General features: G+C 47.8%; 1 protein-coding gene across 4 annotated transcripts; it reads left to right on the forward strand.

Annotated features, from left to right (window-relative positions):
• Nucleotides 1-6,701: 6,701 nt before the first annotated feature.
• On the forward strand, nt 6,702-17,684 carry TPM2 (tropomyosin 2). Of its 4 annotated transcripts, XM_012543024.2 has the most exons (10): nt 6,702-6,773; nt 7,885-8,017; nt 8,822-8,947; nt 12,213-12,346; nt 12,448-12,565; nt 12,698-12,768; nt 13,017-13,092; nt 13,847-13,909; nt 14,122-14,191; nt 17,464-17,684. In XM_012543024.2, the coding sequence occupies exons 2-10, from the start codon at nt 7,904-7,906 to the stop codon at nt 17,544-17,546; spliced, it is 855 nt and encodes a 284-aa protein (XP_012398478.2). In that variant the 5' UTR covers nt 6,702-6,773; nt 7,885-7,903; the 3' UTR covers nt 17,547-17,684. The 4 variants fall into 4 exon arrangements, with proteins under 4 accessions (XP_012398478.2, XP_031801219.1, XP_031801218.1 ...); XM_031945359.1 differs by lacking the exons at nt 6,702-6,773; nt 13,017-13,092; nt 17,464-17,684 and adding exons at nt 13,442-13,517; nt 16,023-16,814 and having other exon boundaries at nt 7,734-8,017; XM_031945358.1 differs by lacking the exons at nt 6,702-6,773; nt 13,017-13,092 and adding an exon at nt 13,442-13,517 and having other exon boundaries at nt 7,748-8,017.
• The last annotated feature ends 779 nt before the right edge of the window (nt 17,685-18,463 follow it).

The following is an 18,463-nucleotide window of genomic DNA, read 5'->3' on the forward strand; positions in this document are numbered from 1 at the left end:
AGCTCAGTTTCAGACACTGAAACTCAACTCGGGTTGAGTTTAAGTTCGTATTGAGACACTTAGAATTGGATATAATTGGAAACCTGGAGATTTAAAACTGAAGTTCAAAAGTAGGAACCAAAACTGATAGATTTTTGTGTCATTTGTGAAAAAACAAAACCTCAGTAGTCAAAATCATGGGACTAGGTGAGATTTCCAAGGGATAGAACACAGAATAAACAAGGAAAAGAACAATATAGCCACCAAATATTTGGTAAATATAAGAACTTAGAGAAAAAGCAATTAGGGGAATAGGGGGAGAAATAAAAGAACATGATATATCAAAAGTTAAGAAGGCAAAATTACCCAGTAACAGCAAGTAGTATTACAAGCTCTTCAGAGATCGAGGATAAGTATTGAGAAATAATCTTTGAATTTAGAAATGAAGAGATCATATTGTGAGATACAGTTTTCTAGGAATTCAGAGGGGGTGAGCACATCTAGTTAGATATAAAAGGTTTCGTAGAGAGATGGCATTTGAGAGGGACCTTGCAAGATTGAAGAGTTTTAATCAGAGAGAAAACAACCATTCCAGATGGAGGAGGAGAATGGCAGAAGTGGAAAAAAGATAAGAATGAGCATGTCAGCCTGACTAGAGTGGAGGGTGCATTTAAAGAACTAACGAGATAAAGCAGGCAAGGTTGATTGATAACAGATAGGAGGTTCTTGAACATCAGACTTAGAGGGTTTTATTTAATTAGATTAAATAATAGCGCACTTTTGATTTTTTTTCTTTCCTTTTTTTTTTTTTTTAAAGCAAAAGAATGACATGATTTGAGTAATTCTTTAGAATAAAAGTATCTGGTTACCAGGTATAGAATTGGATTGAAGTTATGAAACAACTACAATAGTTGTGGCAAAGATGATAAGAATTATTATTAAGATGGTAACAATGGAACTGAAAATGGAAGCAATGTACTACATACTAGGAAGAAAAAGAAAAACTAAAAAAATCTTACTGAATGAATAAATGGTAAGAGATTAGAAGGAAGAAAGAGTTGGAAATAGGACCTAAGTTTTTTGTTTTGTTTTGTTTTGTGTTTTTTTAGAAAGAATTTTTTTTCTTTTTCTTTTTTTATTGACAGAACCCATGCCAGGGTAATTTTTTACATTATCCCTTGCACTCACTTCTGTTCCAATTTTTCCCCTCCCTCCCTCCCCCAGATGGCAAGCAGTCCTATACATGTTAAATATGTCGCAGTATATCCTAGATACAATATATGTGTGCAGAACCAAACTCCTCTTGTTGCACAAGAAGAATTGTATTCAGAAGGTAAAAATAACCTGGGAAGAAAAACCAAAATGCAAACAGTTTACATTCATTTCCCAGTGTTCTTTCTTTGGGTGTAGCTGCTTGTGTCCATCATTGATCGATTGAAATTGAGTTAGATCTTCTCTTTGTCGAAGAAATCCACTTCCATCAGAATACATCCTCATACAGTATCCTTGTTGAAGTATATAATGGTCTCCTGGTTCTGCTCATTTCACGTAGCATTAGTTCACGTAAGTCTCTTCAAGTCTCTCTGAAATCATCCTGTTGGTCATTTTTTACAGAACAATAATGTTCCATAACACTCATATATCACAATTTACCCAACCATTCTCCAATTGATGGGCATCCATTCATTTTCCAGTTTCTAGCCACTACAAACAAGCTGCCACAAACATTTTGGCACATACAAGTAGCACCTAAGTTTTTATCCTGAATGAGGAGAAGACTGATGATGCTATTAGCATAAATGGGAAAGCCTAAAGAAAGAGGACCTATCAGGACAACTTTTTGGAGGAAGGGAAAATTATAAGTTCCTTTTGGCAATATACTAAATTTACACCACTAAGGGAAATACTTGGATGTCTAGCAGACAAATGGAAATCCTGGTCTAGAACATAGGGACATCATGGAGGTGAATAAGACCATTAGGTAAGATCCTATAGAGAGAAAAGATAAGATAGCCTAAGTAAAAAAGCAAGGACTCTCTATGCTCAGGAAACAGGAAAAGAAAAGAGGAACCAGTGAAGATCATTGAAGAAACTCATAGAAGTTAGAGAATTTCAAAAAAGAGGTGGCCAAAAAGGAGAGATATTGCAGTAAGGTCAAGAATGATGAAAACTAAGAAAGTTCCTTGATTTCTTGGGAAGTCCCTGTAAATCTTGAGGCAAAAAATGAATGAAGAAGACACTAAAGATGAGAGAATAATTAGTCAATCCATAATTATTTATTAAACACCTACTGCACTGCTCACTGCAGAAAAAGAGGAACCAATGGAAATAGTCCAGAAGATTAAAGAGAAAGGGATCCAAAGCACAGGTTTAGGAAAGGAGAAGGAAGAAGATAAAAGGAGAGCAATTGATAAATATTTGGTCAAAGGATATGAACAATTTTCAGATGATGAAATAAAGCCATCTATAGTCATATGAAAAAATGTTCTAAATCACTATTGATTAGAGAAATGTAAATTAAAACTATGAGTTGCCATCTCATATCTCTTAGATTGGCTAAGATGACAGGAAAAGATAATGATAAATGTTGAAGGGTTGGAGGGAATGTGGGAAAACTGGAATACTGATGTATTGTTGGTGAAGTTATGAAATGATGCAACCATTCTGGAGAGTTATTTGGAACTTTGCCCAAAGGATTATAAAATTATGCATACATTTGGCCCAGCAGTATCTCTACAGAGTCTGTACCCCAAATAAAACAAAGAAGGGAAAAGGACCCACATGTGCAAAAATGTTTGTAGCAGCTCTTTCTGTGGTGGCAAGAAACTGGAAACTGAGTAGATGCCCATCAGTTGGAGAATGGCTGAATAAGTTACAGTATCTTAGAGTAATGGAATATTACTGTTCTATAAAAATGATGAACAAGCTGATTTTAGAAAGGCCTGCAAAGATTTACACGAACTGACACTGGCTGAAACAAACAGAAGCAGGAATACATTGTATACAATAACAGCAAGATTGTGCAATGAGCAACTATGACAGACTTGGTTCTTCTCAGTGATTCAGTGATCCAAAGCAATCCCAATAGATTTTGGACAGAAAATGTCATCTGCAGCCAGAGAGAGAACTATGGACACATACTATGCTCATATTTTATTTTTTTTTCTATTATGGTTTTTCCCTTTTTGTTCTGATTTTTCTTTCCCAACATGATTCCTAAAGGAATGTGTATATTAAAAAAAATAATAATGGATGTACATATATAACCAGAAAAAAATTTTTAAAGGCAGTCTGGGCAAAAAGTAAATAAATAAAAGGGGAGAAGGGAAAGAGTCTTAGGGGGATTCAGTAAGGAGAGTTTAGGTTATTTGCTCAGAGTGAGTTGGGTAGAATTGGAGTTAAAAGGAAGATTAAGAATCATGGGAACTATACAATAAGAAGGGACCTTAGAAGTCACCCAGTCCAACCTCTTCTTTTTATAGTTGAGAAAACTAAAACCCAAAGAGATTAATATGACTTGCCTAAAACTACATTGAGCTAAGCATCAGTGGATAAGAACTCTAGATTCTGAGTTGGAAAGCATAGAGTTCACATTTTGCCTCAGATACCTACCAGCTGTGTCACTCTGGCCAAGTCACTTAACTTCTCTGAATCTCAGTTTCTTCAGAAAAGGATGGTGTCACAATAAATGATAAGACCCTTCCAGAATCTAAATTTATGAGCATATGAATCCAGGTCTTCTGCATTCATACAATCAATATTCTGGGGCTGGAAATTCACAAGAGGAGAAGAGTTGCAAATGCTTGAGTGCATTGGTTCATTCCTGCCCAGGCTTTTCTTCACAGTAGAATATGAATTTATATTGGACCCAGTCATCATGATTTAACAATGCTCAGCAGCTTAGGAATGAAGAAAGTGGACAGTTAGATGCATGCCTCTTCCTTTACGCCTACTTTCAGTGGAAGCTTCTATTCCTCATCACCCTAACTCTTGAAGCAAAAAGTTACAATACTCCTTATTCTCCTAGTCATTCCTAGAAATTGACTTTACCACACTCAAAACATCTTATTTTTCAAAGGCTGAACTATTTACCCCCAGCTTCTACAATGACTTTTTCACCATATTGTATAATCTTCCTATCCACCCCATTAACTTGTAGGGATTTGAATTTTTTTTAGTACCTTTTTTTTTTTTTAACTATATTATTTAGTAAAAACCTTTACTAATAAGATCATTGGGAACACTGGCTGATTGGTGGGGGTATGTGAACAACAATACTAGAAATTTCACTGCTTTCCTCACTTACTCTTAGAACTTAGAGGGAAGAAAGTCAGGCATTTTCTGGGGACCCCTGCCTATGAATTTAAAAAACCTAGAGGGAGTACAGTTGTTCAAGAGCAGTTTTTACATTACTAAAAATCAGGGGCAAGAACAGATTCCAGACAAAGTCATATGGGATCAGATTGAAAATCACTGACATTATCTTTGGAATTTGACTTCTCCAAGTTTCTAAACATTAGTTCTTTGGGGTTTCCTCCCTCATGTCTTTAGCAGAACTTTTTAAACTCATCTATACTTGTGGAATCCTACTCATTCTGCAAGGCTGAAATAAAATGTTACCTCCTCCATGAAGCTATTTTTGACCTCCACACCCAACCAGATCCTTTTCCCCTCCTAATCCCCACTGCCTTCTGGTATAGTTCCTTTCTGTAATGCCTACTAGAAGTACTGAAGAAGTTTCTTAGAAGTAGACCAAGTCTTCTGCATCTATGGAAAGGGGAAGGAAATAAGCATTTACACAGCACCTACTATGTGTCAGGTATTGAACAGTACTTTTTTTTTTTTTTTAATATATTATCTCATTTGATCCTCACAACAATACTGGGAAGTAGCTGTGTTCATTTTACAAGTGAGAAAATAGAGGCAGACAAGTTTCATGACTCTTCCAGGATCACAAAGCTAGTTAGGGTCTGAGACTGGGTTTGAACTCAGGTCTTCCTTAGACAGACCCAGGACCTCTGTATCACCACCTACCTCAAGGAGAGGCATCTAAGTAGCCCCCAGCACATAACACATAGTAGGTGTGGAATAAGTATCTACTGAATGATTTAAAGGGGTGAATTAGAGATAGAGGGGAAACCAGTATGATCTCTGCAGACTGAGGACTTGTGTCATCTTGGAGAGAATGACCCAAGCCCACAGGAAGGCAGCAACAAAGAGTTTGAGGAAGGGAGATGTTGGTCAAGTATCCCATCCAGCCTCTGGCCCCCAATCAGAAATAATCCCCTAGACTCTCTCCTCAATTTCCTTCAATAAAGTACAAGGCACTAAATTAGGCAATTTCAGTTGAAAGATAAGGTACAGCCAATCAATTCCCTGATTTAGCAACCTGGTTTAAATCCTACCTCAGATAGATACTAGTTGTGTGATGAAAATCTCACTTGATCATTCTGGACTTAAATTTTCTTATTTACATAATGAAGAAGTTAAACTAGATGTTGTTTAAGGTGCCTTCCAGTTCTAAATTTCTTTTATTCCTGTCATCAAGGTGCATAATGGGGAAGGCAAGGGAACATGATTAGTACACAAGTAGTGACCTAAGGCGACATAACTTTATTAACTTTTTATAGTCATAGACATAAGAGAAATGTAAAGGAGAGATCTCAGGGGAGGGATTGCTTTAAACTGGATGGGAGACAAGGGAAAGGAAAAGGGAGAATGTGCCACGATGACTTTGGGAAGGGTTGGAAAGTGGAGGCTATTCTAAGCAGGGAGGCTTTCAAAGTAAAGGCGGACAGGAGAAGGCAGGATATAAGAGAAGGTGTTAATTTGTTCTGATTAACCGCTCTTTCCTATGCAGATCAGTCCCAATAATTGTAATTAAGAAATCAAGGGCAAGTATTTACCTCCCAAAGAATGAGCCATCTCAGCATTTTCTCCTATTCCCCTCAACCGACCTAGACTCCATACAGAGACTATTTGCTCACACTATGGACTTCCGCCCAAGGTTCTCAGCATCTCCTCGCCCGTGGACTCTGGCTTGCCACATCCTCCCCCTTCATCCCCGGGATGGGATGTAAGCTAGCTGACGTCTCTCCCCTTCTTGGACATTTCGGTTCCCTCCTACAGAGGTAGTAGGATCTTGTGGCTTCAACGTCTCCCTCCTCCTCGGGTCGCCTGCCCCAAACCCTAAATGGCTTCTTTCTCCCGCAGAGCCCTGGGACGGGACGGGAACGGGCTTTCTCCAGCCACCTTCTCCCGACTTCGCTCCGGATCCCCGCCATCCTCTCTGGCTTTATCATTCATCGAGATGCCTAAAAGCAGCTTTTCTCTAGTTCCCGCCCCCCTCATGAAACGCAGGATCAGTCCGAGTGCCCCCGTGGGCTCCCGCTGAAGCCCGCGTCCCTGCTCTCCCCGCCTGATGCGTGGGAAGCTACCTGCGCCAGCCCCCCACCCCCACCCCCGCTCCCTCCCTTTCCGCGGGGTCGCCCCCGAGTCTCCCCTCTCCTTTAGAGCGAGAGCAGGGATGGAGAAGGGTCCCCGCACCTCCTCCGTTCCGCCCGGGCCCGGCCCCGCCTCTCCGCGGAAAACGAACCCAAAAAAGGGCCGAAAAGACATTTCAGAGCAAAGTTGGCCGGGACGCTGAAGAGGCGGAGAAAGTGGGAGGGAGGAGGAGGAGGGAGCCCGAGGGAAGGATGGGGAGGAGGAGGAGGGGGGTGGGGGCGGAGGGGCCTGGAACCAGAAGAGCCAGAGCGATCCGGTCCTGTGATAGTCCCCGGGGACAGAGGCCCGGGGTGGGGCCCCGCAGCGAGGGCCGCGGCGGGCCGAGGCATCGCGGAAAAAATGCGGGGCACGCGGGGGGAGGGGGGGAGCGAGAGCGGGGGGAGGGGAGGGCACTGGCCCCGCGTGAGTGGCCATTCATCGGGGGTCCGGGGAGGCCGGGCCGTCCCGAGAAGGCCCCGGGCGCGAAGCTGGCCGGGCGGACACCCCGTGTGTTACCCGGCCGGCCTGCTGGGGCGGTCCCGCGGCGCGCCAGCCTCCGGACCCCCGGGCCCGCCTCGCGGCCCCCTTGCCCTGAAGGGGCCTGGGTGGAGGCGCGCCCTCCCCGCCCCAAAAAGAGAGCCCCCGGGGCTGGAGGCTTCAGCTCCGCGCCGCGGCCCTGCTCGCGCTCTGCCCGCGTTCTCACGAGGGGAAACTGAGGCACGCCGAGATGCAGGCTGGGAACGAGCCGCCCGCTCCCACGGCTTCCCGGGAGACACTCTATCCCGGGCGGATTTAGCGATAACATCTAAATTAAGGGTAGCGACTGCGGCGCGCCGAGGGCGGGGGCGAGGCGGGGGTGGGGGGGAGCGACTGCCCCCCCCGCCAGCTGCCGTGAGCTCACGCCCCGAAATAGCCCCAGGGGCCTCCGGCGGCAGCTGCCCCGTGTCACTCAGCCCGGACCCCTGGCGCCCCCGCCCCCAGGCAGCGCACATTGCCCCGTTGCGGGGGCTTCCCCCCGACGCCGCTTCTCCGCGTCTCCGGCCTCCCCGGGGGTCGGGGTCACAGCTTCGGACGGCGGGGCTCCGGCCCGGCTCACCCACAAGGGGAGGGGGCAGTTGTGTCAGAGATGTTTGGGGCGATCCCGAGGGGCGGCTGGGGAGGTAAAGCCCCTCCTGCCTGCCTCCCCCTCCCCCTCCCCCACGCCCCTCCGCCCCTCCCCCTTCTGCCCCGATCTTGCTTCTGCCCCTACAAGGTTCGGGCGGCCGGCGGGGGAGGGTCCCGGGCCCCCGGCTCCGCCCGGTCCCTCCCCGCCTTTTAGGCGCTGGCTCCGGGCTGGGACGTCTCAGTGCCTCCTGGTCCGGACAGCCACCCGTGCGCCCGACCCCGGCCCGTACAGCCCACTCTCCCGGCTCGCCTCTCCAGCCCACTCCCGGCCGCAGCCATGGACGCCATCAAGAAGAAGATGCAGATGCTCAAACTGGATAAAGAGAACGCCATCGACCGAGCCGAGCAAGCAGAAGCCGACAAGAAGCAAGCCGAAGACCGCTGCAAGCAGGTGGGGCCCCGAAACGCTGGACTGTGGCCCCCAAACCTATGGCACCTCATCCCGTCCCGAGTCCCAACCCCCTCTCAAAATACTCCCTCCCCAACCCCCTCCTTCAGAGCCAACCCTCACCAAACCACCCCTGGAACGCATCCCTCCACGTCCAGCATCCTTGATGGGGGGGCCAGTTTTTCCGCTCAGACTGTCCCAATGGCCTTCTAGTTTTCTCAGGACCAATCTGAGGACCCCCCAATCTCCCCACATACACCCTCATCCTTTTTCAGTTCTGATCCCCATCTCTATCTCTTAAGCCCCAAATGACTCCCCAAATCATTTCTCCCCCTTCACTGAGGCATTATCTTCGAAGTACCTCAGGCTTGCTCATTTCCCTGAAACAATTCACTCATTCTCCGCCCTGTCTGCAAGATCTCCATTCCCCTGCTCCCAAACTTGTGCTCCCCCCATCATATCTTACCCACACTACCCAAGGCTTCCTTCTGTCCCGTAAACCCCCCCCAAAACCCGAATCCCCTTCTTTGTCCATACCTCTAATCTCTGTGCCCACCATCACGCTACCAGGAGGCTGCCCTTACCCTCCACGTCTCTCACCACTCTGCCAAGTCTAGAGACCCTCTGGACCTCAGTTTCCTGATTAGGTCTTATCCAGGATCCAGATTTTGCAGGACTCTGTGGTACCCCTTATTTCCATAAGCCCCTCTCCACCCAATAAACTGACAGCCTTCACCCTTCTCAAACTCACTCTTTCCCTGATCTTGCGGCCCCAAACCAACCTGATGGAAATTTGTCTCTTCCCAGCTGGAAGAAGAGCAACAGGGACTCCAGAAGAAGCTCAAAGGAACAGAGGATGAGGTGGAAAAGTATTCTGAGGCTGTGAAAGATGCCCAGGAGAAACTGGAGCAGGCTGAGAAAAAAGCCACCGATGTGAGTATGTCTGTGAAGCAGGCAAAGGGAAGGAGCTATAGTCAGTCAGTCTTAGGGAGGAAGAAAATCCAGGGCTCTCCAAACTCTCTCTCCCCCAAGAGCCATAATCTATTTTGGATTGTTTGCATTAGAGCAAGGGAGCGATGGGACAGATTATCTGAAACAATCTGAAATCAACCGTCACAAATAATCTTCAGTTTATAATGGAGAATGTGATTGAATATGGAAGGAAGACAGGGATATGGGGTGGATCAAGGTAGAGAGCAGGAAAAAGGGAGTTTAAGGAGATAGGAACAAACAAAAATGATAGAGACTGGAAGGAAGGGGGTGGGTGAACCAGGGATCAAAGGATCAAATTCGAGGTCAAGTTACATGAGTGAGTGACAGCCCCTGAGGGGCCACTAGAAATTCTCTGGCTTTGACCCCGGGCTCTTGCTGCCTATGCCAGGAGCAGTGACATTGATCTAGGGTTCTGTCCCTGTCCTACAGTGGGATTGTGCTCCCCTCCTCATTTACCCTCATTAAGTTGTCAGCTTCATGGCCATGCCAGGGCCCAGGGCAAGGGGACACAGGACCCATGGGTGTCGGCGTAGCCAAGTTGGCCAGCCCTGTCCCAGGCTCATTCCACCAGATTCCTTTCCCCCTCCTCATCACAGTATAATGGATAGACACTGAGACTGAAACAAATTTTCAGTGTGACCCTAGGTAAGGCAATTCCCTTCCCCAAGCCTTAGTTTTCCTAATGGGTGAAAAACAATAACTTCTTCCCAGCCTTTTTCTGAAGGCAGTCGTGGGGGAGTCAGATGAGACAGAGTACATTAAAATACTTTTATTCATTGGTGGATGTGTGGTGTAGCTATATTTGGAGAGACTTGGATTCAAATTTTTCCTTTAACATTTAATTAGTATTGAGACCATAGGGAAGTCATTCATCCTCTCTGAGCCTCTGTTTCCTGATCTGTAAAATGGGGAATATAGTAACTAACTCATTGGAGAATCAAATGAGATATTAAAGCTCTGAATTAATGTCAACTACTATTATTGAGTCAGATTGCAAATCCTATTATTGTTGCTGTTATCAAAGTTTTTTTTTAATTTATTGCTAATAATTATTCCTACCCTGAAGTCCCTCAATATTCCATTCCCTGTACCCTTCCACCACTTTTCAAAACCCTCCCCCAGCCTACGCCCTTGGTTCCATATCCAGCTTGGACCACTAGGGAAGGGACTGACCTGCAGCTGCTGGGTGGGGAGGACGACCCCTCAGCCATCTGACACCCTATAAATAACCTTGGACCCTGTACTGGAGGCTGGCCTGGAAACTTAAGGAGCTGGGGCAAGGGGGATGGGGCCTTGGGAGGACATGTTGGGGGGCTGGAAGGAGTGGAGTGGAACAGACTAATGGAGTCAAGATTACCCTATGCATTTTAGGGGTAGATAGTGATCTGAGGACCCCCTGGGTCCTCCTTCCAAGAGAGTCTCCTTCCAAGAAAGTATCTGCTTCCAGAGAGTACCTTCCCTGACAATCATTTTCTTGCCCCAAGTTTACTCCCCTCCCCCAAATTAAATGTGGGGTATGGAAAGCAGGGGTCTTGAGAGACTTGGAAGAAGAGGCAGAAAAAAGGAAAACTTTCAGATTTCACAGGATAGAGGATATGAGAGTTGCTTCCAGGTCTCCACTTTTCACATGAGTTACCGGGGTCATAGGAAGGGGCAAATTGGGGGATTATAAAGCAACAAAGATAATGAACCCCAATTTTATACCCTTTGAAAGTAAAAACCAATCAGGGCCCTGGCAGTTAACTGGAGGGAGAAGGGCCAGGTCCTGGCCATTCTCAGTAGTTACAGGAGAAGATGAAACCTAAATATTATTTGTACTTGGATGGCTGATACTGCCTGAGAGCCAGCCTGTCCTTCCTGCCAAGTGGGCACCTTTTGGTGCCTGCTCCTTCTTTTGACCCTGAATTTCCTGCCCTAGCTACACTGTTCTCTCAGTGTGTCTGTCTGTCTCTCCTACCCTTTCTGTCCTAGCTCCCATGGATGTTTGCTTCTATTTTTACTCAACATGTCACTGCCCATTCCCGTCTCTCGCCATCTCTCTCAGTATTTTAACGCCTCTTTATCTCTGCCTCAGTATCTCTGTTTCAGCATCTCTCATTTTGGTGCTGTCTCAGTAACTTTGGGCTTTCTCTGCCCCAGTGTGACTATCTCAATAACTTGGTGGCTCCCGCAGGTCCCTTTGACCAAGGGCCTATGTTCCAGAACCCCTCTGACTTGTTACAAGCTACGAGATGATGGCAGTTCCAAGTCCATTTCTTTGCTGTAAAACAAAGATAAAAGCCACGCCCCATAAGGTTGTGAAGAAAGCAAAAAAAGCTCCATACAGATGTGGCCCTTATTCTTCCCTTTCACAGTATCACAAGAACTCAACGGTCCTCTCTGCTTCAGCATCCGACCTCTCTCTATCTCCTTGTCTTAGCGTATCTCCCTCGGCCTCCTAGGGTTCAGGTTGTCGGGGTTTTTGCAATGGGTTGAGATATTGGTGGCTACAGATTACTTAAGGGGAGAAAGTATCTTGCCGCAGGGACCTCATGCAGACTGTTGCAGTGATTGATGGAAGTCCTGCTCTCCGGGGCTTGGGAGATTCCTGGGGAGGAGGGCTCACTCAGCTTCTCCCGGACTGGGGAGGGGTCAGGCACGGAGCAGGGAAGGTTCATCCCCATCACAAGCTGGATGCTTCGGAGTCTGGCTGGCCTAGGGTCTTGGAATTCAGAGTCAAAGCTGGCCAGTGACTTAGCTTGGAGTTGTGTCGGGTTTCAATGTCAAGACCCTCATTCCCACCCCAAAGCAGCAATCCTCTGTCCATAAGGAATATCCAAGCCGGGGTGGCTGGGTGGCGCAGTGGATAGAGCCCCAGCCCTGAAGGACCTGAGTTCAAATCTAGCCTCACTTAACACTTCCTAGCTGTGGGACCCTGGGCAAGTCATGTAACCCTAATTACCTCAGGGAAAAAAAAAAGACTATCCAAGCCCTAGTAGGGGAGGGAGAGGAAACAGTAAATGTATGAGGAGAGTAACAGTATCCTCAGATCGGACTCTGTTGTTGCCTATTTCCAGTAGCTTCAGGGAGGCCGTGTCCTGGTTTGAGGAATGGAGCTCTTGGGTTCTTTCTGGCCAGACCCACAAGATCTCAGGGGAGGGAATGATGCCGTGACCCTGACCACAGGTGGACATAGATGTGACCTGTAACCTCTGACCTCTCCCAGGCTGAAGCAGATGTGGCCTCCCTGAACCGGCGCATCCAGCTGGTAGAGGAAGAGCTGGACAGGGCCCAGGAACGTCTGGCCACAGCCCTTCAGAAGCTGGAGGAAGCAGAGAAAGCAGCGGATGAGAGCGAGAGGTCGGGCCCGTGGGAGTGTTAGGGGAGGGTCCCTGACCTGAGGAAAAGCAAAGCGCCCTCTCCCAACTCGATCCCTTCTTTTTCTCCCCTCCTCTCTCCAGAGGAATGAAGGTCATTGAGAACAGGGCCATGAAGGACGAGGAGAAAATGGAGCTTCAGGAGATGCAACTAAAGGAAGCCAAGCACATTGCTGAGGACTCCGACAGAAAATACGAGGAGGTAAAGGCCCCCCGATGCTCCTGGCGCCTGCCCCAGGCCTAGCGGTTCTTTCCCAGGACCCCACCTCCGTCCCACTACACCTTCCCCGTGGCACCTCCCAATACAGCCCGGTCCCCCCACCCTGTCCCTCAGGTGGCCCGGAAGCTGGTGATCCTGGAGGGGGAGCTGGAGCGCTCAGAGGAGAGAGCAGAGGTGGCTGAAAGGTGAGGAGGGGGCTGGCAGAGAGAGGAGGAGGAGACGGATATCAGGAGTAAGGACCCTCAGGAGGGATGATGGGACAGAGGGAGGGGCTCACCTCTGAGGGGCTGCAGGAGTGATGGAATGCGAATGCAGGATGGGGGGGAGGGACTGGGACTCCTGATTACAGGCTTGGGAGCCCTCAATGATAGGTTCTGTCCTGTCCCCCTCCCCACACACTCTCCTGCTTCCCTGCCCCCACCACGGCCCTCAGCCGGGCCCGGCAGCTGGAAGAAGAGCTCCGAACCATGGACCAGGCCCTCAAGTCCCTGATAGCCTCGGAGGAGGAGGTAGCAGCCTGTGGCATTGGCTGGGCAGCCCCCAGTCTTTCCGCGCACCCTGCCATTCCCTTACTGCTCACTCCTGGACCTGCCACCTGCTTGGGGGGATCAGAACGGAGGGGGTGCTTGAGTTAGGACCAAGCTGTCTGCTCTCTCACTCTCACAGTCTCGTTCTTCTCTCCTTCTCTCCTTCCCTCCCACGACCTCCCCTCCACCACCGTTATCCCGGATCTCCTTCCTCACGATCTCGTCTTCCTTCCCTGTTTTTCTTCTCTCCGCCCTGGCCCCCATCACTCTCCTTTGTGTCACCCCCCCACATTGGTCTCCTCTGCCCCTTCACACCCCCACTCCCGAACAGTAAATGTGGGGACCTAGAGGAGGAACTGAAAATTGTTACCAACAACCTGAAATCCTTGGAGGCCCAAGCAGACAAGGTAGAGGGGGCGGGAAGGGCATCAGGGACGGGCAGCGAGGACGGGTTGGTGAGGAGAGAAGGGAATTGGGGGTGGAGGGGACAAGGGCATAAAGATGAGGTCTAAAGATGAGGGACAGGGACAGCAGAGCCACAGCCTGCCTCGGGAGAAGGACTGGGCCCAGGGAGAAGGGATTGCTCAAGTCAGACAGGAGTCATTGAAGAAAGTATATGGGTGTCCTGGAATGACGCGAAGGGAACAACAGAAATAGGCTGTGGAGGGTCAGCGGAAGAATTACAGGCTTTTTAGGGCACGGGACAGATGCTGAGCTTTTTTGTATTGCCCCAAAGTATTCCACCAAAGAAGACAAATATGAAGAGGAAATCAAACTGCTGGGGGATAAACTGAAGGAGGTGAGAGCTCCCTCTCTCCCCTGCCCTCCACTCCCCCCCAATCCTCCCCTATTTACCTCCAACGTATAACACCATCCTTAGCCCCTCGCCCTATCCCCTGCATGTGGTGATAGACCTCCCGGGGCACAGCTGGGAGTGAGGCAAAGGAAAAGAGAAGGGCTCCCCCAGAGTGTTTGACTCCTCTCCCCCCAACTCTTTCCCCCCCCCCCAAGGCTGAGACCCGGGCAGAGTTTGCTGAGAGATCTGTGGCCAAGCTGGAGAAAACCATTGATGATCTGGAAGGTAAAAGATTGGAATCACCCCCCAAAACCCTTTAAGTTTCATTAGAACCCTTTTTAAGCTTGGGTAAAATGGCACTGACTTATCCTGCAAGAATCCAGGGTCACCTTCACCATGATGAGGCATTGGGGTAGAGATATACAAGACAAAAACCTCTTTATGAAAAATAAGCCACTTGGAGGAAACACTATTTCCCAATGCCTGTACTTCAACTCTAAGGGAAAACTACTTAGAACAAAATTTCCCTAAACCCAGGTGTCCAGGTACTCACTAGTACTAGCCTTAGCTTAGCCATGTTATCAGCCATCATGTAGATAAACTTTCACCTTCCTTTTTATTCTGAGTCCTTCAACTTTCAAAAAACCAACTCCTGGCCCCAGGACAAGCTTTGGCCTTTGGTTTTCTTTTTTTATAGCTGCTGGCTCAGGCTTTACAAGTTAAGGAGTGATTAGTGATTAATTAAGCTAAGTAGAGAGAGTACTAGAGTTCAGAGGCTTGAGCTGGAAACCTTATGTGCAGTGTGACCTTGAAAAATGAAAAATTACTTTACTTCACTGAACCTCAGTTTCCCTGTGTATAAAAAATAAGGAATTTGAACCCATCCCCAGAAGATCCCTGAGAGCTATAATGACATAGAAATTTTAAAATCCTATTTCTGATTCAAAGGTTTTTCTCCTCTGGTGTATAACCTTCCAGCTCTCCCAAATCTTGGAAGCAGGTTTTAAAAAAAGAGAGAGAAACCACTCCCTAATTAACTCAGAACTGAAACTAAAAATTAATGAATGTTAACAGCTATCACTCCACCGGTGCATCAGGGTACAGTGGCAAAGGCATTGGATCTGGAGTCAGAGGCTTCTCATCTCTAAAATGGACTCGGTGGCCTCTGAGGTGCCTTGGACTCCAGAACTGCCCCTGGGCCATTGTCCCTTTGTTGGAAGGTGGGATGAAGGGCCTAACCTCTTTTCTGTGTCATGTACCCCTTTGGCAGTCTGATGAAGACTGTGGAACACCTTCTTAGAATAATGCTTTTAAAGGCATAACATAAAATCCATAGGATTACTATTATTGAAGGAGTTATCAAAAAGATTTTTTAAAATTCCCGGACCCCAAGAAAGAATCTCTGCTCAGGATAGTACAAATAGGACTATTTGTATATTTGGGCTCCAGCCCTACCTCCTTCAGAGTTGGCAACAACCTCCACCTTGTAATGCCCCTGGATTTCTACTCAATGCTGTGGGTACTTGGTTGGAGCCAATGATTTCTTTAAGGAGTTTTGCTAAGAAACTTTTAAATATAAATTAAATAATGCAGAACATCCAATTTAAAAAAAAACATTTAGAATCTAAGTTTCTTCCTCCCTGCTCTCAATACATATTTCCTATTGTAACCCTAGTCCTAAAGCCCAGTGGTATGGGACTGTCCACTAGGCCTTGATCACCAATAAGAAGGATGAGTGTACCATACCAATGGACTTTGAGATTGGGTTACGCCATAAAACACCCTCCCTACACACATACACCCCCACACACATATGCACACTACCCGAGTTGAGTAGAAGACCCTTAAGGGAAGAAAAAGGGAGGACCAAAGGTGGAGAACTTGAGGGTGAGGATGGGGAGGAAGGGCTTCTAGACCAGAACCCTGATTTTCCAGACAATTTTCTGGCTTATCCATCTCTCTCTGGCTCTGACTTTGATTTTTTTTCTCTTTCCTTTACCCATTTCCTTCCTCTCCTCCTTTCCTGTATATCTTCCCTATCCCACCTTCTCCATCCCTCCATCAACACCTACTCCCCACTCCCACCCCAACCCCGATGCCCTCCCATACACCCCAGATGAGGTCTATGCCCAGAAGATGAAGTACAAGGCCATCAGTGAAGAGCTGGACAACGCCCTCAACGACATCACCTCCCTCTAAGACCTGAGTCCCAGATCCCTGGCCCTGGCCCCCTCTCTCCTCTATTCCCCATTTCTCATCTTCTTTCCATTCTCATGGGGAGGTGGAGAAGGAGGAGTCAAAGCTGCTGACCTTGCACAAAAAAGCCAGGCTGGGGTGGGGGGAATCTGACCATTGCTCCCACCCCTCCTGCTATTCACTGTCCATCCTTCTATCTATGTCTGCTGTTTAATAAACTTTCAACCTGGACTGCACCACATTTCTCTCCCCTTCACTCCCGGAATCCCTGAGCACTCCCTGGAACTCCTACTGGCCCTTATCATTCTCCATAAAGCACCCCTCTGGTCTTCCCACGTGTCCCTCTGCTGGCGTCTCACAGAGCAGCCCTGCGAATCCCATGGGGTACCGCTGTGCTCCCCACTGAGTCCTGTACCTACCCCAGTCACCTTCCACTGGAACTCCCACTGCATAGCGCTTTCATCACGACCTGCACGAGTATCACTGACTCCTAACACCTGCATGATTCCCCGTCCCACATGACTTCACTGAGCACCCACTCCAGCATCACCCACAGAGCACTCTTGTGCACTCACACCCAGTGGACACCCAAGTCAGTGAACTAAGTGCACAAGAGGAGGGGCTACCCAGGGAGGGATGGGTGAGGCGGTCTTCCATGCTCAAGGGACAAGCTTCTCCTCATTCTTAAGATCTATTTCTTGCCTTTGACCCTGTCCCTGTCTCTGTTTGTTTTTTTATTTAATTAATTAATTTATTTAGCTGAGGCAGTTGGGGTTAAGTGACTTGCCCAGGGTCCCACAGCTAGGGAGTGTTAAGTGTCTGAGGCTGGATTTGAACTCAGGTCCTCCTGAATCCAGGACTGGCACTCTCCACTGCACCACCTAGTTGCCCCTGTGTCTCTGTTTTTTAAACGGATTCATTTTCCTGTTTCAGAATCTTAAGCACATCAGTCACTTTGCAGCTCTCTCCAACCCCCGTGTATTGGGTGGGATGGCACTGGTGTCAGAGGTGACTAACTAAATTGTCTGTTTTTGTTCCCGTTTCACTTTCCTGTCTCTGTCATCCTATTTCCTGTGACCCTGTCCCTTCTTCTGTGTCCATCTGTGTGTCTCCCCCTTCTCCATTTTCACCATATCCCCTTTGTCTTTCCATTTCCTGCCTCTGTGTTTTATGCATGTTTCCTCCTCCTTACCTCCCCTGCATCTCTTGCTATATGTCATCCCCCTGTATTTGCCTTCCATGTCCTCCTCCTGCATTCATGTCCAACTCGTGTATCCCACACCCCCTCTGCCACATCCCTCTCGTGCTTCCTTGTGTCTCTCCCTGCGTGTCTGCCATTCTCCCCTCTACCTCCTTCACAGAGACCTTGGCCAGTGCCAAGGAGGAGAACGTAGAGATTCACCAGACACTGGACCAGACGCTGCTGGAACTCAACAACCTGTGAGACCCAGCTCAGCCCAGCCCAGCCCGGTGGACCTGGCTGCCCCTGCCCTTCTCTCCCTTCCTTCCCTCACTCCCTCACTCCCTCCCTGCTCAGGGTACCCTTCCCTGCATTTCAGGCCCATTAAAACCACCAACTCAACCAGCATGAGCTATTTCTTGATGGGGAAGGAGGGAGGGTTATCAGAAAGAATTCTGGACCTTGGAACAGATACCGGAAGTTTTTCTAGCAACACCCGAGTCAGGTCCTTCTGGGGTTATTTTTCCCTTCCTCTCTCCTGATACAATAAAGGGGCCACCGTTTAGGAGGAAGGGGAGATTCCAAAGGAACCTAGGCTTCCCAGGAAGTTTATAGGCCCATGAAGGCAAAACATCATTCTGTGACTGGCTGCCTCACAAACCCAGATGATTTTAGTCACTTAACACCGGCTAGCTGTGCCTTTTACTGGAAAGAGGACCTGAAACCTTTGGAAGAAAACTCCCAGTCTCTGGGAGGAGCAGAGCAAATAGAATGCTGAGGTTGCACACTCAATCATCAGCCTCCATGGGCGTAGTGACTGTGGGGATCCTGGTCTCCAGCCACATTCAGTCTCTTATCTTCCTGGGAATTCTCTCTGGCCCTAGACATGAAATGTCAGGGAGAAATACCATCTCCCACTGAGGAATTTGAGATCAGTCATAGGCAGGAACTCGAGCTGAAAAGCAAGATTTGAAATGGCAAGAAACTAAACAGATGCATAAATCTCTTGATGAGGAAAATCCGGTGGAAGGAGATGAAATCAGATGAAAAGGAGAAGAAAAATACAGCACCCACAGTTTCTTCATTAGTGATATTAACCATCTCCCTACCCCACCAAGTGTACCTAGTTCAATTCCTAATGTCTTCCTGAATGAATGACTATCATTCCCGGGTTTTTATTG

The sequence above is a fragment of the Sarcophilus harrisii genome, chromosome 1 (assembly GCF_902635505.1).
Source record: "Sarcophilus harrisii chromosome 1, mSarHar1.11, whole genome shotgun sequence".
NCBI lineage: Eukaryota > Metazoa > Chordata > Mammalia > Dasyuromorphia > Dasyuridae > Sarcophilus > Sarcophilus harrisii.

Coding starts and splice junctions, on each gene's coding strand:
- TPM2 (XM_012543024.2), top strand. CDS start 7,904: ATGGACGCCATCAAGAAGAAGATGCAGATGCTCAAACTGGATAAAGAG. Junction 12,769..13,016: donor AGAGCAGAGGTGGCTGAAAG/GTGAGGAGGGGG, acceptor CACGGCCCTCAG/CCGGGCCCGGCAGCTGGAAG. Junction 14,192..17,463: donor AACCATTGATGATCTGGAAG/GTAAAAGATTGG, acceptor CCTCCTTCACAG/AGACCTTGGCCAGTGCCAAG.